General features: G+C 42.5%; 2 protein-coding genes across 3 annotated transcripts in view; one reads left to right on the top strand and one right to left on the bottom strand.

The window, feature by feature from the left end:
- LOC109628403 (cell adhesion molecule DSCAML1-like) overlaps positions 1 to 10,793 on the top strand; it is a 51,806-nt gene extending 41,013 nt beyond the window's left edge. For both annotated transcript variants that reach the window (XM_069509964.1, XM_069509963.1), the window contains exons 21-33: positions 2,263 to 2,416; positions 2,972 to 3,089; positions 3,224 to 3,387; positions 3,874 to 3,972; positions 4,232 to 4,420; positions 5,031 to 5,318; positions 5,414 to 5,569; positions 5,698 to 5,728; positions 5,842 to 5,960; positions 6,080 to 6,232; positions 6,387 to 6,587; positions 7,021 to 7,332; positions 7,896 to 10,793. In XM_069509964.1, coding sequence (XP_069366065.1) covers positions 2,263 to 2,416; positions 2,972 to 3,089; positions 3,224 to 3,387; positions 3,874 to 3,972; positions 4,232 to 4,420; positions 5,031 to 5,318; positions 5,414 to 5,569; positions 5,698 to 5,728; positions 5,842 to 5,960; positions 6,080 to 6,232; positions 6,387 to 6,587; positions 7,021 to 7,332; positions 7,896 to 8,329 — 2,418 coding nt within the window. In that variant the 3' untranslated portion in view covers positions 8,330 to 10,793. The remainder of the gene's footprint in view (positions 1 to 2,262; positions 2,417 to 2,971; positions 3,090 to 3,223; positions 3,388 to 3,873; positions 3,973 to 4,231; positions 4,421 to 5,030; positions 5,319 to 5,413; positions 5,570 to 5,697; positions 5,729 to 5,841; positions 5,961 to 6,079; positions 6,233 to 6,386; positions 6,588 to 7,020; positions 7,333 to 7,895) is intronic.
- A 2,293-nt stretch (positions 10,794 to 13,086) lies between these two features.
- arhgap35b (Rho GTPase activating protein 35b) lies at positions 13,087 to 25,736 on the bottom strand. Its single transcript, XM_020085714.2, has 7 exons — positions 25,019 to 25,736; positions 18,491 to 22,401; positions 18,039 to 18,180; positions 17,169 to 17,246; positions 16,859 to 16,990; positions 15,935 to 16,040; positions 13,087 to 15,799 (listed from the first exon to the last, which is right to left on the bottom strand). The coding sequence occupies exons 2-7, from the start codon at positions 22,208 to 22,210 to the stop codon at positions 15,388 to 15,390; spliced, it is 4,590 nt and encodes a 1,529-aa protein (XP_019941273.1). The 5' UTR covers positions 22,211 to 22,401; positions 25,019 to 25,736; the 3' UTR covers positions 13,087 to 15,387.
- Positions 25,737 to 27,560: the final 1,824 nt, after the last annotated feature.

The following is a 27,560-nucleotide window of genomic DNA, read 5'->3' as shown; positions in this document are numbered from 1 at the left end:
AAATGAGGGAGAGAGCAAGCTCACACATGCACACTGCCGCATCAGAAACACACACACAGACACACAGACTCACACACAGACAGATATCACATTTCAATATCTTCTATTTATACACATGTGCGTGGCATTTCAGTTGTGGTTGGATCATGTTCGCCACAAAAACCAGCGCACGGTGAAATCTGATATCAGGCTAGAATCTCACTTTCTTATTATTCACAAATACTCCTCCCTCTCTGTGCATGAGTGCCATGTAAATGAGCACAGGCAGGGAGGAGAGAGGGAGGGGGAGGAGGGAGGAAAGGAGGTTGAGACAGAGAGAAAGAGAGAGAGAGAGAGAGACACCATTAGAGGTACAGAGAGACCGAGGGGAAATTAGAGAAAAAGAGAGGGATGAGGGGAGAGGTAGAGGGGGAGAGAGAGTGAGAGACAGGCAGGGGGAAAGGGAGGAGCAGAGGAGGGTATCAGTCACATCGAGATGAGAGTGCTTTTGTCCGTCTTTTCATTATCTCCCTGTATCACTCCCTGGATCACCACAACACCACCGCTATGTTGGAGGAATGTTTGAATGCACCCCTCCACACACACACACACACACACACACACACACACACACACAAATCCTTCCCCCGCCCTCCTACTGTCCCTCCATCCTCTCCTCTTCACTGAGCGAGACAGGGGGATAGGAAAAGGGGGAAAAGCAAATGGTGAAGGAACTGGAGATGAACATTGTGAGATGAACAGATTAAAGAAATAACGGAGGCTCGACTTGAGAGAAAACAATGTTTTTGTGCGTCTGTTGGAGTGTGTGTGTATATGTGTGTGTTTGTGTGTGCATATGTGAACATCTTGTGCTTGTTATAACAAATATTCAGGAACAGTATTACAGCCACAATTGCTTTTTTTTTAAACCAGTAAATATATCTGCCTGTGTGAGGTGAAATATTTAAATTAATGGACTTTATTTGGAATTTATAATTATTATTGTTCCAAATACCTAGAAACGAAGCTTTCAATCTGGAAGCCTTTTTCCCCATTTTATTATCTTTTTATTTCATAGATTTCTCAATTATTTGCTTAAACACATTTTCTGGCAATATTAAAATTCTCAAAATATTATATGCAATTTAATTTAAACCTTGTTTCATAAGTCCTGCAAAGGCGGTGTGTTCTCAGAAATATTTACTTGCAAAACAAAGGTAAATAAATACAAATACAAATCTCTATCTCTAAAATGACATATATTTTATCAGTTTCAATCAAGACAATGAAAATATTCAACCTAATATTTCTCCGCTGCTTCAGGAATACCACCACAAATCAACTAAATTACACATTTAGTTTTTAAAGCATCAAGTTCACAGGTAAATCTGTATTAAGAAATTTGGAGTAAACTAAAACACACCATCCATAGTTATAAAAAAAGGCATCCAATCTACTTTTCTCATGCAGATGCAAAAAAATTCAGGCTACATGAATACATGTCATTGTTACACATGGAATATTTTAGATCAACCAGAGCAGCAACACATTACTAAAAAAGACTCTTCAATGGCTAAAATATGATTATAAAAAATCATAAAGTAAAACATTTGAAAAAAAGAGACACATTTACGAACATATATTATGTATAGATAGAGAAAAAGAGAAAGCTATTATAATCATGCATCTCTGGTGTAAGTGATATGAAATACTTGTGCTGAACACAATTTTTGTCTTTAACCACAAAAGACAAATGTGTTGATCAGTTTTAAGATTTAAAATAAAAGGATGGCAAAGACGTTTTTTGAATGTCCTCCTGCATATTGGGATGTTGCTAAAAAAATCCGTTAACCTTCAGATCTTTATTGTGTCCAGATGCTGACACGTCTCTGAACAACTGTACACTTGTGTAATGCATTTTTCATGTAAGACAATTTAGTATGTCGTAAAACACAGGTAACAATGATCAAATGAACAATACCTGGAATATGTTAAGCTGCATCAGTTTCAGGGTCCTGGTGTCATTCCTGCTGACTCAGTGTCATGGTTCACTGAGACACTAGATCATTATGAGTTAATGTTGTAACAACACATGCTTTTTCCATTAAAAAAAAGCTGTGACAAAAGGCACAGTGGCAGAATGTCGACTTCTTTACTATAAAAGACATATTTGACCTGTAACACTTCTTCAGTCTGCAGGTTCTTGTACCCGAGCCGCCACCAGTTGTGTCATGTCACTTATCAAGGTTTGCTAACACGACCTCGCGTGCTCTCTTGTCGCAGGCGCCGAGCGAGTACGAGGCCAACCCCGAGATGCTCTTCTACCGCATCACACACCTCAGCCGCGGTAAACAATACCACATCTGGGCTGCAGCCGTGACAACTGCCGGTCGTGGGAACATCAGCTCAAAGGTCACGGTGGAGCCTGCTGGGAAAGGTGGGTCCTCCCGGCGAGCCCGCAGTGTAGAGATGTCTGTAAAGGTTAAGCGAGGGAGCTCTGTAAAGATGGCAGTGAAACAGCAACATGATGCCCTGTGCATAGATCACTTTCATCACTCTCTTTCCTCCTCCCTCTGTCTGCGCTCTCCGCTATTGATTGACAGGCGTAGTATTGATTGAGTAGCGGCTATGTGGCAAGAAACGCTGTTGTTAATTATGTGGTGATGAACAGGGCCTATCCAGTAAAATGACCCTTGGGGAGAGTAGTAGCAGGTGAGAATCAATAGAGGGAGGATCTATGGAGAAAAGATGGACTGAGAGGCTGGAGGAGGGGCTTTGATAAAACACCGCTCCACAGCTTTTTACTCCTTCAGCAGTGAGTAAAGGCCTTTTCCCCTTGGGGCAAACCAGGTCACTTATTCAGCACTGAGTGGCAGGTAGACGAGGAGGAAAGACATCAATGTGATTTTTGGTTTATCTCTCATCATCTGAGTGAGAGGGGGTGCCCTTTAGATTAATTGTTTCATTTTTGGGGTTTTCTTTTTATGAGCAGTCCCGGCTAAGATCCTGTCCTTCGGTGGCACAGTGACCACACCCTGGATGAAGGAAGTGCGTCTGCCCTGCAGCTCCGTGGGAGAACCCGCCCCCACGATTAAATGGACCAAAGACAGGTCGGAGTTCATCACATACCGTTTACATGTCAGCATCATGACTCATATACACAGATCTGCTGCTTGTGAACACAAGACAACTGCAACTTACTCCAGGATGAGACTGTTAATATTTTTCCATCTGTATCCATCAGTGAGGACTCTGCCATTCCGGTGACAGCTGACAGCCAGCGGCAGATCCTATCCAATGGCACACTGGTGCTGCGTTCAGTCAAAGCAGAGGATTCTGGGTACTACACCTGTACGGCCACTAACACGCTGGGCTTTGACACCATCATAGTCAATCTTGTGGTGCAAGGTGAGACAAAACAGAGGAGGTATTGGAGTGGTATTGATTTGTGGAAAACATGTTCTTTGTGATATTCAATCTGTGCCAAGAAGGTTATGTTTGTTTGTTTGCTTGTTAGTTTGTTAGAAAGATTAAGCAAAAAATTACTTTGATCACTGAAAGACAAAGAACAAATCAATGTTTGGTTGCAGATCAGGATCAAGGGATCCAGGAATGTTTTATCATTAAGACATTGTGAGAGAGAGCATTTTGAAATTTTCGCAGATTTCCCAGGGAATGATGGATTGATCTTGATGAAATTCTTGATGATTTTTTTGACATTATTTGCAAAATTCTCAAGAAATAAAGCAGAGATCTTAATGAAACAAATCATCAATTTGGAGCAGCTTAATTGAATTTAAAGACTCTTAGGTCTTGGCAGAGTGTGTGTCCTACTGAGTACCATTCTAGATATGCTCTGGTGTTGAGACACTGTCTGTGTTTGTGTAAACCCAGTTCCTCCGGACCAGCCTCGTCTGACAGTCTCCACCACCTCCACCTCCTCCATCACCCTGGCTTGGATCCCGGGGGACAATGGAGGAAGCTCCATCAGAGGTACGCTCGGAGAAACGTACAGCTCCATCATGACTGTGTTTGTGACAGATCATTCACCCTCTTGCTTTTAGTTCTACTAATGCTGCATACATCAGTGTAAACAATGAGCTTAATGTTTCTGGGTAAGAGGAAGGCAAATTAGTGCTGTTTGAAGGTGTTTGTTGCCCCCTGGTGTCTGACAGATGTAGCAGCAGCAAGTCCTTAATGCTTGTTTTAAAGTACTTTGGTTTGACGTGAAGCTGTGCCTGTGCGGCTGCAGGGTTTGTGCTGCAGTATTCTGTGGACAACACGGAGGAATGGAGGGATGTGTTCATCAGCTCCAGCGAGCGCTCCTTCAGGCTGGACAATCTGCGCTGCGGAACCTGGTACAAGGTCAAGCTAGCCGCCAAGAACAGCGTGGGCTCAGGGCGCATCAGTGAGATCATCGAGGCCAAGACCCATGGAAGAGGTGAGTGGTGGGAAAAGCAAAAATAGTGTTGAAACAAGTGAAAAGGGATTAAACAGACAACTTTAGGGCCTCAAAAAAGTTATAATTCTTGTTTTCAATTTATTAAAAATGAATATATCTGTATCAGAATCTTATTCCATGATTTTGTGTTAATGCATTCTATTTTATTTATTTTCATATTTAGGTTTAAGGGAAATATTTTAGGCAATAATTGTCCCTTGCAGTTCATTTATCATAGACATTGAAGTAAAGGCCCAGTTGTAGTGAAATAATGAAAAAGATGCTAATTGAAGGAATGTGAAGGTTTTTCCTGTTTATTTTATTTTGGTTAAATTGAATTAAATCACATAATTTCTCCAAAAATTAGAAAGCCCCAAAATGGCCCTGCAGTGTTGCTGTAATAAAAAAATTAGGAAATAATCTGAATCAATATGCAGTGAGTTAAGAATCTGAGTTGTTCTCAATGTCCTCAAGTCCCATTACATATTAAAAACCTAAAAAATCTTCACTTTGACTAAGATCTTGAATAAAATCCTAATGTATGATAATCCCCTATGTTGCTATGTGGCCTCATCCTGTTTGTCTGTGTCTTTGTCCTCTTTCTCTATAGAGCCGGTGTTCAACAAGGACCAGCCGTTGCTCACCCACATCAACTCCACACATGCAGGGCTCAACCTGCAGGGCTGGACCAGCGGCGGGTGCCCCATCACCGACATGATGCTGGACTTCAGACCCAAAGGCACCTGGGCCTGGCAGAGCCTCAAGGCCAACTCCACCACGCAGCTCTTCCTCAGCGAGCTGCGGGAGGCCACGTGGTACGAGCTCAAAATGAAGGCCTGCAACAGTGCAGGGTGCGGCAACCAGAGCTCCCAGTTTGCCACCACCGACTACGATGGCAGTGAGTTTCATCCCACATCCATCACTCTTCAGTCATCTCTTCCTCTCGCACTAACCTTTCTATACTAAGTCTTTTTCTTCTCCTTCTCTCCATAGGTACAATCCCCCCCATTAAATCAGCTCGTGGTGAGGGCGATGATGTGAAAAAGCTCTTCTCCATTGGCTCTCCCGTCATCCTGGTTACTCTGGGTGTTGCGTTGCTCTTCATTATCCGCAAGAAACGCAAGGAGAAGAGGCTTAAACGTCTCAGGGGTGAGAGGAAGGAAAAGAGAGAGATCAGTGTTATTGTGTTTAATGAATTAACATAGCATAGAGTGACAAGTTGAAACGCTTATCTTCACAACCAACCCTAATCTAATTAAGATATTGTCTTCCTACAGATGCCAAGAGCCTCGCTGAGATGCTTATCAGGTAAGAGCCAGCCTATATGGGCACGGTGTTCATTTTTGAAAACCTTTATGGAAGAAATCGGTTTGATTAAGATTACCAATGTGTCATTTCCTTGTGTGTGTGTGTGTGTGCAGCAAGAACAATCGCAGCATAGACACTCCTGTGAAGGGCCCTCCTCAAGGACCGAGGCTCCACATCGACATCCCCCGTGTTCAGCTACTCATCGAGGACAAGGAAGGCATCAAACAGATAGGCACGTGACTCCATATCAACAACAACACAAATATATATAGAGATTTTTTGTAACTTATGTTGGATAGTTCACTTTTTTTTGTAAAGCTATTGTGTTTTCTCATCTCTTGACTGCAACAGGGGAGGACAAGGCAGCAGTGCCAGTGACAGACACAGAGTTCAGCCAATCAGTGAATCCACAGAACTTCTGCACAGGCGTGTCACTGCACCACCAAGCCCTCATCCAGAATTCAGGGCCTTTGATTGACATGTCAGACATCCGTCCAGGCACAAGTGAGTTCTGTTTTTTCTTTTTAAGTTAAGTGTACACCCACTTGACAATGATGAGTCAGTTAAAGATTTGTTCCTCCGTTCTCCCTGACAATCAATACATACACACCGTCACTGTGTTACAAAGCAGTTCTCTGATCACTGTGACCTCTCTCAGACCCAGTGTCCAGGAAGAGCATAAAATCAGCCCACAGCTCCCGCAACAGATACTCCAGCCAGTGGACGCTGAGCCGGCCAAGTCAGAGCCAGTCGACGGCCTCTGCACGAACTCTGACCTCGGACTGGCGAACGATGGGCTCTCATGGCATCACCGCAACGGAGAGTGACAGCTACAGCGCCAGCCTCTCCCAAGACACAGGTGGGTCAAGCCCGGGCTCTACAACTACCACAAAGACACTGCCACTCAATGCGCTACTGTTTTTATCTTACTTTTAGTCTAACCCACCAAAATACAGTTCAGGCAGCACTAATGTCAAATTTCTTATCACCGTAGAGGCATACTCACAGGGAAGACGCCATAACATGTATTTTAAAATTACAGAATTAAAGGATGGACAAAATACACAGTACTCGTGTTTAACTAATGTTAACTAAAAATGCATCCGATATCTTTGTTTTATGTTGTGTTCAGTAGTTCTTCTATGGGCAAACAAAATTATGATTAAGAAAATCAAGAAAATCTTAAATGTGACTTACATAGGTTCTTATCAGATGCAGCAAGGCTTTTAAATAAATAAATAACAGCAGAAAAATTTCACCACAATTATATATTCTCTTTTTTTTTTTTACAGATAAGGGTCGCAACAGCATGGTGTCAACTGAGAGCGCCTCCTCCACCTATGAGGAGCTGGCGAGGGCCTACGAGCACGCCAAGCTGGAGGAGCACCTGCAGCATGCCAAGTTCACCATCACAGAGTGCTTCATCTCCGACAGCTCATCTGACCAAATGACCACAGGAACCAACGACCCAGCGGACAGCATGACCTCCCTCAGCACGCCGTCTGAACCGGGCATCTGCCGCTTCACCGCCTCGCCACCCAAACCGCAGGACTACGACCGTGGTAAAAATGTGGCTGTGCCCATTCCCCACCGCGCCAACAAAAGTAAGTATGGCAGATGAGGGTCCTGCAGGGACAGTACCTATGATAATACATTTTGCATTCAGTTCGTATGTACAATTGACTTGTTTCATTTAAAACATACAGTGTAGATTGAAGATTCTTAGTTTTTGCATTGAGACCCTGCAATAGATTTTAAAGTAGGACATTTTATTTGCTGTGAAATTTTTTAGGATATAAGTAAAATCTATTGGGCCAAAATGTGATCCGAATGCGGCTCCAGAGGTGGATATCAGATATCACACTGTTTACCCCTGAAATTGTTTTGTGGACTCAAGCACATCACCTCCATCAGCGTAATGTTAAGTAGATCATGAGTGAATTTTCATATTTGAGTGAACTATCCCTTTCAGGCAAGTGTCTTTGCTGTTTATCATAAAAATTCCAATTCAAAACACAACCTCAAAATCATGAGTTATAATGTAGTAACAAAAGCTGAGGATGTATTCTTTAGTCAGGGTTTGAAAATCATCATTCAGTTCAAAAGTCAAATCTCAAATGACCTCACTCTATTGAACTTGACCTGACTGTTTTCATTCCTTCTCCAGGTGAATTCTGCAACCTTCCCCTCTACATGAAGACAGACCCATTCTTCCGCAAGCAAGGGGAGCTGCACGACCCATGCCCGGCTGTGCCTCCGCGGGAAGCCTCGATCCGCAGCCTGACGCAGCGGGCGTATCACACCCAGGGCCGTCACAAAACTCTGGACCCTGCCAAGCAGCAGGCCCTGACGCTGGGCCACTCTGGGCTGGGCAGCTTGGGTTCGAGCTTGGGCACCGCCACCTTGCCCCAAAGGACTCTCACCATGCCCAGCTCCAACACTGCAGCAACAGCTTCCACTTCCAGCACAGGCAGCAACCCCACCAACAGTAACAAGGTGGGGGGCTCCAGAGACTCGCTGCTTGAGAGTAGTTCCTCTGCACTGGGGAGACTGCAGAAACAGAGTGTGGGGGCCTACTCCAAGTCATACACACTGGTGTAGTCCATTCTCTTGCACAGACTTGCACTGCTGTCCCACTCCTCAGCCAGCCCCACCCTGGCACTCTTCAGTCTGGGTCAGAAAGGGCATGCAACCATCTTTCTTCACACCCAGCTAATGGTGAACTGCCCAGCACCCTGTCTAGTTTTCCTCGGGATAGGTGCTCCCCCAGACAGAGACCCAGCTAACCCTACTTTTCATGCTTACCTGGGACTCTGTATAAGAACTACTAACTCCAACTAACAGTTCCAGCCGGCTGGTGCTCAGCTCCGCGCAGTTCTCACAGGAGCTGCACAGCAAAAAAAAAAAAAAAAAAAAAAAAAAACAGGAAGCGATTCTGTGGTCATTTGGACATATTGACTATAACTGAGCTTAAAGCTCTGTGTTTATGATGATGAAGACTACAATAGCCAGTATGAAGCTGTGTGGCCACCCTGTCTCTCACGCACACACATGCTGTCCTCCATAGTTTGAGTATTATTGTCAATTTGCAGGACGTCCCGTTAAGTTCCCTATTCTTACTGTATCTTTCACCCTCTATGTGTCTCTTTAAGTCCCAAATATCTATTGGCAGATTCAATTCCAAAAGAAATGATTCAGGTTCCCTTCCAAGAAAGAAAAAAACACTTCCATCACTTCATGTGACAGAATCTCTCCAGCTGAACAGTGTCGACGACTCAAACGAACCAGCTATGATTATTCACATTACAAATAGAGAATATTTGGTAATATAAAGAATTTACATATATATTTCTATGTAGGTATATTATTGACGTTTACGTTAAATAATGACAAAGTATAAATTGTATGTGCCACAATAGTGTACATACAGAAATTAAATGTTAATGTCAAATTTAAGACCGAGACAATCGCTCAATCATAAAATTTTAAGAAGAGAAATTTAAAGAAGGTTTGACTAAAGAAAGAAAAAAGGTTTAGTGTATATACAGGAACGTCTGTATATTACTTGTATGTAGGCCGACTATGAGAAGTGTCCCATGATGAGATGGGAAAAAGCATGAAAGGCTACTTGTAGTTTCAGTTCCTGAAAAGGGAAAAAACTGACTGGTTGAACAGATTATAACCTCCCCGGTTTGCAACGCCTACTTTACTGTGTGTGTTCGGTGGAAACAATCACAACAGAAAGCCTCCTCATCGGGACTGTCTGCAGTCTGATGGGTTGGTAAATACATGTACGTTCAGAAACCAAATAATCAGTGTTAAAGAAGATCCCTAAAAAGGTTTTATGTTTATGTTGCTAGTAGCTGGAGGCGAGTATTAAAGCCTCTGTACTGAAAGTCACAGAGATACTAACATATTCAGCTTTTCAGAGAAAAGAGATAAATAGCTAAAGGAATCCCAGTTATGATGTGAATGAAAAATAATATAATAAGAAGAAGTTCTATGTTCAGGGAGTTCATTTAAAAAAAGAAAATGATATAATGTTCACTCAATTGATATCTTTGTTGTTGCCCTGTCTGAAGTACTGTATACAGTATGTCCCAGTTTATTTACCACCACACCCCTCCATTAATGTACGTTCACACAAGATCCTATTGGGATGTTTTTTCAAGCATTGCCATGATAGTGTTTTGTGGTTTGTATTTTTTTATTTGTTTGTTTTGTTTGTCCAGGGGAGGGTCGTATCTGTCAGTCTGTTGATTTTTGATTTGTAATATTCCTTTTAAATTTAATTTGGGATTTCGGCAAAAATGTTTGATTCCAGAGGCCAAACAGTACTGAGGTATGTGGCCTGTGACTAAAACCAGTTCAGCCAAGTGAAATCAGGGACTCGTAGCTCTTTTAGTCACACAAACTACTATTGTATTGTGTATATACTGGACTGGAGGTGGTCTGTAAACCTGAAGCATTCATACTCCCGTCCATTTCCCCTGCTCAGATAAATTAAAGTAAAAAGTCACCACCCCTAAACATAAAGATCCATCATCTCTACCTTTGTCAGTGTTGTTTATAGATTAAGTCTTGTACATAAAACACAGTTTTGTATGAAGAGCTATTTTCGTCAGAATAAATCAGGGGACACATCAGGGTTGAATGCCCCAATTTCAAAATTGAAATAGTATCAAAAATAAAATATTTTACTTCTGAAATGGGCAAAAAAAAACATTTTTCTTTCCCTTTATGTTTTTTATACTAATTTGTTGAATTTTTATTCTTTTTTAAAGGTCTTTTGATGTTGTCATTTGTCCTATTTACTTTTTTTATTATCATTATTTTGTATTTTGTTCATCCTCAGAAAAGTCATTGCATGCTTGCTAAAAGGGAAAAATTGAGAGAAAAAATGTATGAAAATCAAAAGCTAAAAAAAATGTTGAGGGTATCCCAAACATTTGTTTGAGTTGCTTGTTATAGCAATTGCTTGTGTTCAAAAGTACATTTTCTATGAAAAGAAAGCAAAACTAAAAAGATCATTCTAACACCTTGTGCAATAAAGCTATCTTTCATACGTCACGGCTTCTGTCATTCTCAGGGCCTTTGATTGATATGTCACACGTCCGGGCACGAGTTGTGTTTTCCTCCTCATCTGTATCATTCTTTTATTCCTCAGTCCCCCAGAAGGAGCTGAAACTGTCAGTTGATCAATCGATTAGAATAGAAGAAAATGAATGACAGGCTTCACAAATATCAATATTTGTTTGTTTCAAAGTTTCCTATGGTAGTAAACTCACAATTTTAGAGTTTCTTTTGCTGATTAATACGGCATATTTTTAAATTTTCGGATATTTTATATATTGATTATCTGAAAAAATAATTGTCAGAGGTACTGGTAATGAATTAAGCAGTTATATAATAATTCGATATTGTATAATTCAATATACAAAAAGCAGAGGACCTCAGCAAGGCCACAAAATGGTGGAGCCAACGTTTTGCTTTAGTGGTGTTGATATGAAATATCAAATCTGTGATTAGTCAAATGTGGATAGAACTAGAATGACACATGACGGTAGACGGCAGACCCACAAGTCCAACCAATTTCAACCAAGCCGCACCAAATTTCACACACTCACACTCATAGATATCAGTTCCCTAAGTGGGCCTGTTTTTTTTTAAGCAAGACCCATGAATATCTCCCTGGGAAATTTGTGAAAATGCCAAAAAAGAAACATCTCATCTCACAATGTTACAGAAAGTGAAAAAGATATCCTGGATCCGCCCATTGATTTGGATATGGGTTCTTCCCTGATCCACACTGCATCCTTTCACCAAGTCTGTGGTAATCTGCCCTGTAGTCTTTTGCGTAATATAAGTAGATGTCGATGACAACATAACCTCCTTGGCAGCAATAAAAAAGTAAATGACAACTCTTGACTGAAAAAACACCTGGAAAAGCACTGAGCATCACAGAATGATAATAGTGAGAATATTTGAAGGACAATTTCTCCAGCACTCCTGAAACTTATTACATGTTTGCAGCAATGTAATGGATGTAATAGCGCACACCCTGTCAGTCAACACGTCACTGGAGGTAGCTCTGGTGTCTGCTCCCTGTACCACGCCATCCTGCACCAACACCATGCGTCAAACATTTATTACTAATATGAAAAAAAACTGATTACAGAAACAGAGATGAGTGAACCTGTGGCTTTTCTGGACCCCTGGGAGTCTAATCCAGTCTTGGCAGCAGAGAGAGGGCGCACTCCTTCAGATTTTGGCTTGGTATCAATGATGCATCATGGAGGAGCCTTGAGAGAGGTTGAATCTGAAATCTGAAGTGTGAAGACTGGACCAAGCATAAAGTTATTAAAACATGACATGAGATACATGAGAATCCACTCTCGGGAACTGTCACAGCTCTACATGAAAGCAACCACAAGATGGCATCATATCATTATACTGTCTGACCCTCTCCACACTAAGTGAACAGATACTGTAAGGGAATTGTTCCACCAAAAGAGAGCAGCGGCTCATGACGGATTTGTTGTGAATAATTGATGCTTTTCAGAGTCACCTGCACCTGTGCATGCAACATACTACAGCTTCCAGTTACGACAGCACAGCTCTTTCATTTCATTGTTTATTGTGTAGAATGACCTTATTAAGCAGAGGGACACTTCATGGATAGATTTACATAGCTTGATATTTAAGTTTGATTATTTGTGGAGTGAATATGCTGCACACATTACATTTCAAAAGTGCTACATTTAAGCTTTGCTGTATTGGTTCAACAGCCTGTCAGTCAGTCAGGAAATATAGTTGAAACCCCACTCCACTATTGCACAGTGAAAAATGCAGATACTTAAAAGTACAGTGAACTTTCAAAACAATTGCCTCCCCTCCACAGTGCTGATATTTAACCAACACATTTGTAAGATTGATTTCATTCCCTAGGTCCCACAGTGGTGACAAAAGTAAGAAAAGCTTGAAAATATTCATCAGAAAATACATTTTAAAAAGTAGAATGGCACTAAGGCGAGCGCATACGTCCACCAAGGTCCAACAGTCCTCTTATGACACCACATTAAAATTTACTACATCCAGTGCACCAAATTGCACAAATATCAGTTCCCTAAACATAACAGATTTTTTTTTCATCAAGAAACCATTAATTAGGTTAGTAGGAAAATCAATGAAAAGGTTAAAAAAAAAAAAACTATCTTGCAATTTTAAAGAAGTGAAAAAACTAATTCTGGATCCACACCAAACTCAGTTCACGTATTGTGACAGTAATGGTCTGCGGTACCTCCCAAACTGTGAAGGAATGAATGAAAGACAAACTCATGCACCACAAGGAAGCTGAGGACAGTTTTACAAGATTTAATTTATTAACTATTATACAGTTCACATAAGGCCTTCATCTTCAAACACTTTTCTCAGTCAGACAAATTCCATGGTTTGCTCTTGGTGTACAGTACATAAACTTTCACGTTTCAGCTATTTCACTTCAGTATTTTGTTTCATTCTTGTACTGATTTCATGTTTTTAAAACAGGAAGAGGCTTTCATCCATCTCCCTCGGTGTGTTTTTAAATCATGCACTAAACTTAAGTGGCCTTGAACCATTCACAAAAATGGTAAAAATGGACTTTCAATCATTGAAATACACACTAGAAATGTTTTCTACCATTGACTAAAGGGTGGCGTGCCCCAACATACAAATAAACAACCATTATAGAGTAGTATGCACTCACTTTTTGTTTGTCGAGCGGCAGATTTGCCCAGTTTGTATCAGAAGTCAGGTGATGCCGTAAGGTAATATACTCCCAAAGAATCGTGTTATGGTGGGACAGCTGCTTGGTTAGCCAGTCGTGATGTTACAGCTAACAGCTCTGAGGCAGTTTGAGAAAAACCCTCAGTTTAGTCTGATAAACATTTACAATGACTGACTGACTTCCAACAGCATTGCGATTCCAAAAGTACCAGAAGTGATGATCTCAAGCAGCCAACGATCAAACTAATCTGGTCATTGTTGCAACTATGATCCATAACAGAGCCACAATCATCGGGAACGTGTGTCGGGTGTTCAAGCTTTTACTCAATCCTGTTGGAAAGACGGTGCTTCCTCTTATTAAGTGTAATGTTTATATTCATCAGGTCTTCTTTGACAGTGCTACCTCTTAAAATGTGCTGCTTTTTTTCATGAGAATCTGTCAGCACAAAACCAATTCACTAGAGCAGGTAAACGGCCAGCGGTGCTTCCTGAACGCGTCTCGTTCACAAATATTTAACGTCTACTGGTCATTGTATTGTATAGCAGGACTAGCGGTAACAGTGCGTTGAGAATACTAAACCTTCCGAGTTAAAGGTCCTTAATATTAGATGAATACAAAGAGCTGGGTTTGATGGACAGCCATAGCAACACATCCAGCAACCTATCATGTTTCAAGCGTTTGGTTTCCATAGACAGCGGTTGGTAATGTAGAGTTGTGTTATGGTATGATTAGGTTACACATTCAAAATTGCAAAGATTTCTCCTTCACTTGACTGTTGATGTCTGATATGATAATGATCTAAACCAAACTTCCCTAAACATCCACTCTGATCAACTAACAGCTAGAAAGAGGACAAACTCTAAAAAAAACTATTTTTCACATGGCTGGATGAATGAGGAAGAGAAGCTGATCCAGATTTCCCATCAACCTAGAATGGGACCTCTGGATCGACTTTAAGAACGCAAGTTTTTACAAAAGGATCTTGTTTCACAATCCTGCACTGATGCCACACTCAACCACTGAACAAACAATATTGACAAATAATCAATGTGGCATTTCATCAAATGTAAAACTACACTATCAAAAAGTGCTTCAGATAAGTTTGTGGATACAAAAACAAGTTGGATGTAAACAAAGTTTGATCTACCAGAGCTCAGAAGAAGCAATGGGTATGGCTGTTTGAGCTGTGAATTAAAAACACACAAGAAAACAGTATGTCAACCAAAAAAATAAACCCTTTAGAGGGGAAAAACAACAGTGATCATTAAAGTGCATCCCTGGATGTGTACCTACCCCTTCCCTTCCCTCCCCATGCTGACCCCTCAGGTAGAGTCAATGAGATAAGCCCCAAAGGCAGACAGAGGAACCTCTGCTTATTGGGGCACACTGCTGCCTAAAGGACCTACAGAGGAACAGTCTATAAATCCAGTGGCAGTACTTTCATGAGAAAAAAACTAAAACAGTTATACACAGATAAAAACATGGTGGACACAAATCATCCTTCCAGCTTGGCATAGAGGTTTCTATTTCTTGGTGGGAGTAGGATAAGTAGTGGCTGTTGACAGGAGAGAGGCTTGCTGTGACAGTGACCTCTGTCCTCCACTTCTGCTCTAATGTCAAATTCCAGGCTCTGAGGGACTCGGAGGGCAGAGGGAGAGTCACTGCTAATGGCGGCTGGCCCTGATGCACACGAGTATGGACACAAATGGCAGGTTGGAGAAGCTTCTCAGACACTTTACTATCTCCGCTCTTCATAACCTAAGATGTCCATGATCAGAAATGTAGTGTACAAGTGCACTTTTTTTTTTTTTTTTCTTCTTTTGTTTTTCTCTTAGTGCGTGTTAGTGATAAGGTCCAGCATCATCATGGGCACACGTGGTTTCATAGTCTCTCACAGTGTCTCTTGTTCGGCGGGGGAGTGGTGGGAGTGGGGGTGTTGGTGAAGGGGAGGGAGCAGGGACTGCAGAGGAGACTGGGGGGTGGTGGGTGGGGACTGCTGCAGGGGGCTGAAGTGTGTGGTGGTGTGGGGCGGCGAGGACCGGTAACCCGAGTAGGCAGAGCTCCCACTGAGGGTGGTGGTGGGTGAGGCGGGGAGGCCTGCCAGGCCCGTGGGGGAGTCGATGAGGGGCTGGTTGTAAAAGAAGAATGCACACTGGTGGATGAAGCTCTCGATGATTGTCTGGTAGGTGCGTGTGGCAGTCAGGGCGTCCATTGTGGAGAAGTCTGGCCTCATGAGAGTGGGCCAGAAGCAGATGGACAAGTTCTCACTGGTCATCAAGTTCAGCCTGCTCAACTGGCTCACCCTGAGAAAAGAACACACACGATCAGACTCCAATTTATTCATTCTCATAACACGGTGCAGAGACACAGGTGGGGGTCTACAACAGAAGACCAACAAATCCATGAAATTGATAAAAAAGAGCAGACAGGGAACTTACTTGTGTAAGTGGCTCACGACATATCTGAAGACATCATAATTCTCTCTGGGGAACTTCCTCAGGACATCCTTCATTGTATATAGCCTCTGTTCCCTGTCACTTATTCCTGGACACACAGAGGAAAGTCACCAATAAATCTCAGCCCTCATCATTACAGACGGTAATTTGACTGTAAATGTCTCGCTCCACCATCATCAACATTATTCCTCTCAACGCTGAAACACCTAAACCGAGAAGTAGGATGTAATGTAGCACATTTACTATGGTTACTGTACTGGTTCATATATCTGTACTTTACTTAAGTAGATTTGTGTACTTTTTACTTTTACTTGCCTACATATAATCTGCAAATATATGTACTTTCTAATCTACTTTTAAAAAGCACTGCATTACATGTTCACATTGTTTTTATTTTTATTTCTAAACGTAATCGGATAACAACAGATGCAATCAATCAGATTGGGCAGGTTAAACACTTGACCCCGCCTCCTGCAGCATCAGGAGCACTCACTGGTGAAGAAAGCCCCTTTTCCACTGGTCAGAAAACCCACTAACACCCACTAACATCTGGCTTCTGTCTGCAATGGGAGTAGATATAATCTGCATCTAGTCCCTGGTCAAATGACTCTGTTGAACATGACACGCTGAGGAGTTCATTTCCTTTTAAGTGGGTTTATCCTTGTTTAAAACAACCTGCACTTGTAAAATACTTTAATATATTTCAAAGCAAGTACTTACTTATACTCAGGTAGAGGAGTTAGAGTAGTACTTTTACTCAAGTTAAATGTTTGGGAACCTCCTCCTTCACTGCCTTAAACAGAGCAGAGCAGGTCTGCCAAAACCTTCCCTACCCTCGTCCCTCCTAAAGAAACAATCTTTTTATGTTCTAGTAGTGACCCTCCCAGCCCAGCAGTGTTTGCTTACTGAAAGCATCCAGTAGTTCCACCTGCAGAGCAGAAGGCACCAGGGGCTCAGGCAGCTCAGAGAAGAAGCTTTTGAGGCCTCCAGCCACAGTGTTTATGGAGAAGTCTTTCTCCACCAGGTCTAATCCGTGGTCTGTACGAGAAGAATGAGAGCGTTAAAGGGATCAGAGAAAATTAGCCCGTCAGTCGTAGCTGTCATCAGGACGGAAGTGGCGTGTCACTTTCCTTTGGTGACTGTTTTTGTTTTGATAAGACAGCCACATAATTACATGTCAAACAGCTGGTTGAAACAAATCTGATGAGCAACTCACCCTGTTCAAACTGTCTCTGCATGCTTTCCATCTCTGACTTGTTGCCGCTTACACGATACAAACCCTCTGTATTCAAGCCTGAGGAAAAAACAGCACAGCGGAGGAAAGGGGGGAGACGCGGGTAGGTGAGGGGGTTGGGCACAGTGGGGAACAAGCAAAGCACAAACACTTCATTAGCCCAAGTGCAAACAAACATGACAATACAGATGCTGGCAGCTCCTGGAGGAGAACTTAAACTTAAACTACATCCTCACTCACAGGATTCAGTTCTAAAACGCATCACATTTGCTACATTTACACCTGGAACTTTTTCAGAGTTTTTCAGCCCCTGAAACTGAGAAGTTCGGAAATGCTGCTGGTCCCTTTTAGTTTGAAAAGTGCAGATCTGCGTTGTAGTCTTGACGCGCAGAAACTGAGTCCTTTGGAAACAATGACCCGCATTCACTTCCTGATTGAGTTTTATGATAAGCGTTGCTATTAAGAAATTCCTTCTCTTACTTGTTGTCATAGCTGTTTCTCATTTATAGTATTTTTTTTAACTTCCTGTTTACACCAGCACATGTGTACATGAATGATTAACTGATTTACCTCTTCAGGTGTGTTTGTATGGACTGAGATTGTTTTCATTTTGTTTTCATGAAATGTATTAGTGTGGGTGTCGCCTGAAGAACCACTTTATTACTTTCACATTACTATATTTTGGTTATGAGCGTGTATAGGAGATCAAACAATAAGTATGTTAGAGCAACTAATTCATAAAATTAATTGCATACCAGAGGTAAAAAATGATAAATGACCACTGTCGGTATATCAGAATAAAACTTTTGCACATTTTCAATCAGAATGCAGCAGTACAACATTAACACGTACCTGTTGTCTCAATGAAGCGGACACACTTCTCGATGAAGAGTGGAATCGGTCTGTCTGGGGATACCACACTTACCAGGGGGACCCCAAAGTAAATGCTCTCTGGGGGCTTGGGAATAGCTGGACGGGGCTTTGTTCTTGTTTTCTGTGGAGAAAGAAAGAAAGAAGACAATGACTGTTTCGAACATGAATAAATAAACCTGCTGATACTAAGTGGAAGGCTCACTGGCCTCTAATTAAATGTGATTTTCTTCAATAGAAAATCAGGAGTTCCTTCAATGTAGTCACAAGCTTAACGTCTCCATCCTCTCTTAAACATTCTCACGCAACACTGACCTCAATTTGTTTTATGCTGACTAGTGCTATTGACTATTATTAGTCAAAAATTAACTGACGACTTATTTTTGAGATTAGGAACAAGAAAATTTTAAATGAAAATTATATATTAAACAAACCTTGGCTGTACGTCGCAGGCTCTTCAGAATGTTCCTCTTTTTCGGGTCCTCACTCTCCTCGTTAACAAGACTTTCACCTTTCAGGGTCCCAAAGTCATCTTCCTTGGACTTTGGGAGAGCTCCCATCTCATCATCACTGCCTATGAAGCTTGTCCGGAAGCTGCTGAATTTGCCGAGCCGTTTGGATCGGTCACGGTAAAGACGAGGCTTCACCCCTATTGCGGAAAACTTCCTCCTCCGCTCCAGAGAGCTGCTGTCTGCTTCGCTGTCTGAGCCATTTCCATTCGAGTGCATCCTGTTGGAGTTGCGGATGGTGATGATTTTACCTTGTGTGCTGTCGTGTGGCACTGAGTAGATGATCTCATCATTGCTCGGACGGGGTTTTGAAACCGCATCCATGGGTTCGGCGTAGTCTGAGGGATCATAGCCCACGTCCCCACCGGGAACCCAGGTAACAGCAGAGGGCAGGGAGCGACGATGTCCGAGTGTATCGATATATGGGTTACGGCTGACCTTTCGGAAGTCAAAGGTGACACCCGGTTTAACTCTAACTTGGGGGGGTAATTTGTTGTTGAGTTTGTTCTCAAAGTCTCTGATATCAGAGATGACAGAGATGTCACTGGAATCTAAGTCGGGCAGGTTGAAGCCCCCACTATGAGAAGTGAGCGTGCCATCATAGTATGGTGGAGATGGCTCAACATCATCCTCTGAATCCAGGAACATGGTGACAGGACTGGGAGAACTGCAGCGTGGAGAGTACACATTTTCATTGGTGCATGCTTCAGCTACATTATCGTACATGTGTGTGGCCTCCACAATGTTGCGTTTCTCTACCACCTCCATCAGAAAAGAATGGAACATTTCTATCCTGTGCAGGCCTCCCACTACACCCCCAGAGCCACAAACCAAACTATTAAAGCGACCCTCGATCTCATGGGCGAGCTCCTCCCCCTGCATCATCTGTTCACAGGCGTAGTCGCTGTCAGTGAGCTCTGCTTTGCTATCTCCCACAGCCAACAGCTGAACTGGGATGATGTCTTGAACTTCACATAAGAATGCACACAGAGTCTCCAAGGAAGCTTTTCGAGAGACTGAGTACACTGCAATGTAGCCGTGTACTAACCTGCTCTTCCGCAAAGTGAAGGAGGCGTGATAAGAGAGCAGAGACAGCTCTATGGCCAGCTTGTGTCCACCAACTGTCTGCTCCAGCAATACAGAGGTTCCACTATTGGACATGGGCCTGCAGTGCTGGTGCATGAGAAAAGGGGACAGGAGCTGCTCAATGTCATAAGAATCTCCGCACATTAAACACATGACAACACGAAGGTCTGCCTCCGGGGCCGGCTGATGAGGAGAGTCTCTGAGACCTTGAGGCTCAGGGAGGAGCGGTGGGGAGCTGCTACTAAAGGATGAGCTTCTCCTAATATCCAGAAGGCTCCTCAGCACCTGGTTGATTTGAGTCTCATTGACATTATGGCCATAGCCCACACCAGGAGAGGCAGGGTCTAAAAAGCTACACTGCAGTCTCCTTGCAAACTGTTGTCCTTGTGTTATTAGGTTTAAGGCAGTTTCTCCACCTATATCCACGTATGTTCCTACGCCTCTTTTAGTGACTAAAAGCAGAGACGTTGGCAGCTGTGCCAGTTGGCTATCCCTTCGACCTAGAGTTGATTCCCTAAGTCGCTCAAGGCTTTCCACCACATAAGAGAGGGACTCTTTTGAGTTGTACAGACACAGACATCCGTGAGGTGTGAAAGTGGGCGTGTGGAAGGAGTTTACTGGAAGACGTACATTTCCCTCAATAGGCCGCAGCGTCAGCTCGTACATCTTCCCATCAAGCACATACCAGTCATCATTTGTGCAGAGAGCTCTAATCTCATTGGCAAATTCTCTGGCCAGTCCATCCTTTCCGAGGATGACAAGGTTAATTCTGTCAGCCTTAGTGTCTCCAAAATGAGCTTTCACATCAAAAAAGGGATAACATGTGGGGAAACGAGAAGCTAAGAGATGTTCAATCTTAGAGTCTCCGCAGTGTGGACTGCTAGGGCAGGTCTCCTTGGTAGGGTGATAGACAAAGTGGATATGCTTCAGTACCAGAGCATCTCTTTCAGCTGGAAGCTTTTGCAGTGCCTTGAACCTCTGTTCCTCCCCTAAAACCTCCTGAATTGCTCCCATCTTCTCCTTGCTTGGCTTTGCATCTACCTCAAGTTCATAAAAAAGCTCAGAGTACTCCAGCAAAAGCTCCTGAAAGTCTTCTTTTGCACGATCAATGATCTCCTTCTGATGGCGGTTGTACAGGTCCAAGTACTCTGGCTCCTCGAGCCACTGGTAGAAGTCTTCATTCATGATAAAGCTGCGTGCCTCCTCCCACGGTTTACCAGGTGTGACAAAGGGAGAGGAGGCCAACTTCTGTTTGAACTCCAGCCTCATCTCTGCTCGCCTGCACTCATTACGCAGATGCTCCAGGTGGGCATTAAATATGTCCTCTGCTTCACCCGTCTCCAGTAGATCTGAGGGGATTCGCTCATCTTCCATGTTATCAATGTGTGATGTATCCTCCCATGGTGAGTCCTCCAACACAACAAACCAGTGGGCAAAGTGCTGCTTGGACTCTAGGACCTTCTGTACCCCAGACCAGCTCAGCTGATCTATCTCATCCAGATCAGGCACTAAAGAACTAAGTGCTAAGGGAAGAGTGCTAAGGTAGATTCTGCGACGTCTCTCAATATGTTCCTGCTTCAGACGGTAAACATGCTGTTGAAAAAGCTTCTTGCACTTAGCTGTTCCCTCCAAGAAGACGTATTCTTTGTACTCTGGGGAGGTGTTCATGCGTCGACTGGTGTTTAACCAGGTTTCATTGTGATTCTTTACGATACGGTTGATGAGCCATTCATAGCGATCCTTGGCAGAAGCTATCTGCTGACTCTGGAGCTTCAGGGCTTCAAAATAGGGAATTATCTTGGGTTTGCCTCTGCCCTTATCAATTAGTTGAACCAGGGTGAGGAAGGCGAGGTCCACATTTATATTTGAGCGCGCAGATGTCTCAACTACTGGCAGACTCTTCTTTGTGATAGCAAAGGTATGTGCATCTTTGATGTAGCGTTCAACTCCTTCGTCACACTTGGTGAGGACCAGCACAATGGGCTTCTTTGTCTTGCTAAGCTGACCATACAGGTTTGTGACAAATTTCAGCTGGTCATCGAAGTTGCGGTTCATGCCCCGGCTGACATCAACACAAAGCAGGAAGCCATCCACCTGCAGCTTTCCCTCAGGCATTTGCTTTTGCTCAAAGTCTTGCTCCAGACCGAGCTGATCTGTACAGAAGTACATGAGCTTCTCTGCTGAAGCCAGCTTAGTTGCGGCTGCCCGTTTAATATAGGGCTGCATCGCAGTGCTACGGTGTGGCTGAAATGTCTGGTCATCAATGAATTCAGTTTGCTCCACAACATGCATCCTGCACTCAGGCCCCTCTTCCAGAACCCGTGACACCTCCCCCCAAAACAGAAAGTGATCATTATTAACCACTCGACCCCCAAAGTCACTGGTGCTCAACACTGATGTGTGGTCCAAGTAGAAGTCATCTGCGCTAGGTCGCACAAACCTATTACACAAACACGACTTTCCAACCCCACATTGCCCCTTCTCTTTCTCTGTTCCAGACAAACCCACCACAATGAGGTTGTAAATGGGCGATCGGGCATCTTGCTTTTTCGCCATCATCGTCTGCTGACACTCATCCTGCCATAAACAGGCACTGTGTAAGGGAGTTCACTTGACTGTTTGTCCATAAAGTTGTTGATCCACAGGGGTGATCAGCTTTCACTTTCTTCTGGTGGGCTTCAATTCTAATAAATAGCACTGCAGTGATAGGAGCAGAGGGTTCTTTGTTCATTCCTTGTATGACTCAGATCCTGTCAAAAGGGAAAAAGAAAAAAAAAGAAAAAAGAAAAAAAGAAATCAGACAAACTGGTACAAACAAATACATTTTGGAATAGGGAAAACAGAAAATCAATAAAGCCACAAAGGGGCACATTATTAATAAAGCGTGATTCTTTATGTGATAATAAACTGTATTTTATACTTGCAAAATGGATTAGTGAAGTTTTATTAGCAAAATGTTTATATTTCTATACTTATAAATGAGTGATCTCCAACAATAATCGTCATGAGACGAACAATGACCACATTTTGATACATTTTGTGCTTGTGTCCTTTGTATACAACATTATACTGAAGGAACTGACCTCAGTGATGAAGGCCGGCATAACCAGTAAAAAGTAAACAGTGCTGGCTCTTTAATTCTGAGTTCAGCTGGTTATTAGGCCCTTTACAGTCAATGGTCATGGCTGAGGTCATGATGATGTGTCAAGCCTGATCATATGTCAAAAGTAATAAACTGTAATATCTATGGAATCACTGTTTTATGATTATAGCTATACACACCAACATGTGATCAAGCACAGCATATCAAACAACAACCAAAAGCACACAGACAGCATGACATGGCAACCAGTCACAATGTCTCCGGACAGGGACCATATATTTTAGTGGTAAAAGTAATGTCCAAAATACAATAAACTACATTTCGAATGAGGAAGCCAGTTTTTGAAAATTCCATTAAGTTGTCCATTAGATTTATTTACTACTCCAGGGCTGTAAGCATTATTCACATTGAATTTATATGTTGAGTATTTTATCAGATCATTTAGTGTATAATGTCAAAAAGGCCAATGACATTCTCATATTGCTTCTCCGTCTGAAAAACAAAACTCAAGGGTATTCAATTTACTATATATTTCAGGGAACTAGATATTCACATGTGAGCAGCTACACCAATTAACTCTGTTTTTTCTGCAAAAAATAACTCTTCTAATTAAAAATGATATTTCTTAATAATTTTACATCAGTATCATTTCAGCTCTGCCTCAAGATAAGTTCCTGTAATGTCAAACCAGGATCCCAGTGACTGCGTCAATCCATGGAAAAAAAACATGTTGGGAGTGGTGCTCTTTAAATGACAACGTCAGCTGATCAGTGAGCAGAATGACAGCCATAAAAATGACCACCATGTTTCTACTGATCTCATCATGACCCCTTTTCCTTATAAACGGAAGAAGAGCTATCAGCCCCATCTCCAATGACAAAACAGTGAATGAATGAAGTAAACTAACAAAGTCAGACACGTGCAGTCTATGACAAAGGCTACTGTATCTGCTCAACCTCAACAACAAGTGGTGTTAATACTTACATCATTATAGCAATGATTCTCCATTGTTATAGCACTGATGCAACTCGACACAATAGTGATCTAACAATTCCTGCAGACACTGACCAACCTGAATTACACTCGTGACTCACTGGAGTCAAACATCAGCAGAAGAAAGGGGGAATGACATGTTTAACTAACACCCTGTCATCCTTTTTGACTGCACGTACACAAGATCATTTAAAGTGTATTTGATCCCACATCCCACGTGCTGTATCTTGTCCATTTACTTGCGCATGACTCAAACTGGGCAAAATAATTTTTGATTGCAAGTAAGAAGACTATAACAAGAAAATGGTTAAGGCCATGGCACAAAACTGTTGAAACCATGAAGGAAATAAATGTTATGGAGAAACTGAGCTTTTCAACAAAGCTGCAATTAAGAGATTTCAACTATATGATGGACTGTGTTATAAACTATGCAGAACTATGTCAAACTGGAGTCAAATTCTTTGTATGTATATACATATTTGGCAAAAAAAGCATATTCTGGGCATGTTTAATGGAGTTTAAATACTTGGCTACCATTGTCATTTGAGGGAAGAAAATATTTTCTGACTTTACAGGTTGTACAAACTCAAATGTGGTCAAAACATAGCAAAGTACTTCTGCTAAACATGATTTACATAATTTTGTATTTGACTTCTTTGTCCTTATTTCCTGGTATTGTTTTCTATTTTGCTCTGTTCTGTGGAATCATGGGGGTATGAACGACACAGACCGTGTAAAGATATAATGATGAATGACTGTAAACAACCATTTGGATATAAAAACAGAACCTGCCACATGAAGTGATCGCACATGAGAAACACGTACAGCTCTGACAGGCTGAGCGGCAGCAGCCGGCACCTCAGCTGAGCACATCCAGGCCCTGACATCCAACATGACCAGACAAGTTCTTCCATTAAAAACAACCGCACTGGCCGCATCTGCAGCGACATCACCACGCGGCTTACCGGGCGTCTGCCTTCGAGGTGGCTCCATTGCACAGCCTGCTAACTCAAGATACACATTTGTGCGAGGTTACATGTCGCAAAAAGGGATTAACAGTGAACGTGGGCTCCAGGGGGCTGACCACGCCAGGCCCCGCTGTCTACATAATGAAATCAGAGCCCAGATCGAGGGGGGAATAGCCCCGTCTCCTCCCCGCCGACACACGATGTTAGGACGGGGATGTATTGACCCAGGTGTCTGCGGGTGCACAAGTGTCCACTACAGGAGAAACCGCCCTTAAAGAAGAGGAGAGCGTGTCGGGTACATACCATCGGCTTTCTCCCTTTCTCCTCCTGCATCTGTCAGGCCAGCCCTTGCCGCAGCCCTCGCCGCCTGATGTGCACGGACATTCAGCCGCAGAACGCACCGCGGCTCGTCCCGATCCACCGATAATACTGCAACCACAGCGATTGTGTTGGTTTTATTGAAAAATACCAATCGGCTCGTGTGCGGATTCGCTTTAATCAGCAGGACTGCTTCGCTGCAATTAAACACGGAGGAATAAAATGTCCCGGATAATAGAACAATCCGATGTAGCCCCTGCAAAGAGTTGTTTTGTCCTTCATGAGAAATCCTGGCGTGTTTAGAAAAAAGAAAAAGAGAAGCCTCCTCAGTCGTCTTCTCCTCGGTTCACCACGTTGCTTTTTCGATAATTATTCTGTCCATTGTTGTGCCTACATAATGCTGCCGCTGGGCCGGGGCCGCCGCGCACACAACACAACGCAGAGTTCGTTGCAATCCCCGCGCTGCTTCTGTCTGAAATTCGGCTTCTGCTGCGACACAGATCGTCTCGTGTCCCGGTCACGCTTGCGGAGCGGATCGCGTGTGTGAAAGTGGTATTTTCTGCCAGGTTTCCGATAATGGCGGCGGCCCTCCTCCTCCCCGGACCTAGTTCTCTGCTCTCTTCTTTTCTCCGGGAAAAGGCAGCAGTGGAGACAGAGGCAGCGGAGAGAGGGACTCACCCAGCGGCGCCTTCACTCAACTGCAGCAGCTCCCTGCCACTGCTGCTGCTGCTGCTCGTCACTCCCTCAGTATTCTGTTCCTCTGCATGTACTCAGGGTTTCACCATCACACCTTTTGTTCATGTAGATTCTACTGAGATACAATATTTGTAATCACACTGAACAATAATACCAGTAGCAATAAGCCGCAGTTAAACATACCTGGGGTCTTCCCCCGCTGACATCTTGTGTGAATGATACCAGGGTCTACACCACCAAACATACAGGTACACTTGTGTTTTTTATTGTACAATGTCTTTCAAAATTACAGCAAATGCTTTAAGAGATCATGTTTCAGAATAGCAATGTTTTTATTTGGTTAAATTACAGATCATTCATATCAGGCTACAGCGCTAGCTTCGCATTGAGTCAGGCTACTCTCTATCTTTTAGCTACTTGCTAATTTATTTTATCCCAAACTAATATTTGTAACACCACAAAGTGTTGCTAATAAATTCCATTCATTGTTTCAATATATGCATAAGATTTGAACTTAGCTTTTTATAATTAACAGTAAGCTTAAAATGATATGGCTGATCAGAAATGTTTGGGAGCTAGCTTCCCATTAGCATGAACTGTTTACCTCCAAATTGTCTTAGTTCAGGGTTAAAGTAAAAAAAACAAGGCCTTTAACAAAGAAATTGCTACTTAGCATCAATTTTAGTGTACAAATCATAAACTGCATTAAAAAACAGTAGTCATTGTAGTCATTGGCCTGTAGGTATTAGCAAAATAAATACATTTGAATCAAGAAAATGCGTAAATGACAACAAACTGCTATACAACATGTCACAAAGAGAAACAGTTTTAGTCATGAAAGTAAATAAGCAGACAGAGGAAAACGAGACTACACAGTATATACAGGGAGTTGAGAAAGGTCCAAAGCAAATAAAGGAATATTGGTTATATAGGAAATGTGTTTCAAAACATTGAACAGTGAATTATAGTGGAGGTAGTCATGAATAGTATGGTCCTATAGCCATTAAGTTTGTCTGTATATGTACTACCACTCGGCTCTCCCATCTTTAACTGAGGCAGACATCAGTCATCATATCTCATTACTTTCAGCGGATCATTGACTTGTCGCCTCCTAGTGGAGTTATAGGCCATAATGCGTCTGAAATCTTCTCTCACCTTTGCAATGGGGGCTTAATGCAGTCACAGTTTTTACTTTCTATAAAGATTTATATTAAGATTTCCAGTTATTTTTTGAAATACCTTTTTTTCAGATATGCTGTGCTGTAATTTTACCTGTCTGGGTTCAGTGGTCCCAAGTTGGAATGTGTTCAGATCAGGCTGCTCGGAACAGAGCGTCAGCCTGATGATGGACTGTGTGGTGGAGGAGCTTCACCTTCAGCTGTAACCCAAACTGTGGCCACCACCAGACTGCTGCTGCTGTTGCTGGAAGAGGAAGACATGGGAGAAACTCATCCACATGCTCTAATTATTGAGTAATCGCAGGTAATGTGAATGCATTGTGAGTGTGTGTGTGTTCCTGCAAGCTTTTCACATGCAAGATGCATGCACATTTCTCGGTGTGGTTATATTATGTTACAGTCTAACTAAATGGTGGTGGAATAAATTAATGTAGAAAGGTCAGAGTGCAAAATACCACCGTGAGCAAAAAATCCTGCATGTAAGTAAGAGTTCTGTTGTTGTTTTTGTAGATATCCTATTATAAACTCAGACAAGGAAATCTTCATGTGTTTGTGATTCTAGATGAAATGTCAAGCAGTCAGCAAACTCATTAAGATTCAGCTTCTGGGTGTAAAATTTAATCACAAACCAGCCCTCTCAGAAAAGCCAAGCA

The sequence above is a fragment of the Paralichthys olivaceus genome, chromosome 15 (assembly GCF_024713975.1).
Source record: "Paralichthys olivaceus isolate ysfri-2021 chromosome 15, ASM2471397v2, whole genome shotgun sequence".
Classification (NCBI taxonomy): Eukaryota; Metazoa; Chordata; class Actinopteri; order Pleuronectiformes; family Paralichthyidae; genus Paralichthys; species Paralichthys olivaceus.
This window is presented reverse-complemented; position numbering and strand designations above follow the sequence as displayed.

Bases quoted from the DNA above. Each gene is read 5' to 3' on its own strand.
- arhgap35b (XM_020085714.2), bottom strand. From the start codon at position 22,210: ATGATGGCGAAAAAGCAAGATGCCCGATCGCCCATTTACAACCTCATT. The intron at 16,041-16,858 runs GTAAGCAAACAC...CTGTGTGTCCAG, and splicing joins GGAACTACTGGATGCTTTCA to GAATAAGTGACAGGGAACAG. The intron at 15,800-15,934 runs GTAAGTTCCCTG...TTCTTTTCTCAG, and splicing joins GTCGTGAGCCACTTACACAA to GGTGAGCCAGTTGAGCAGGC.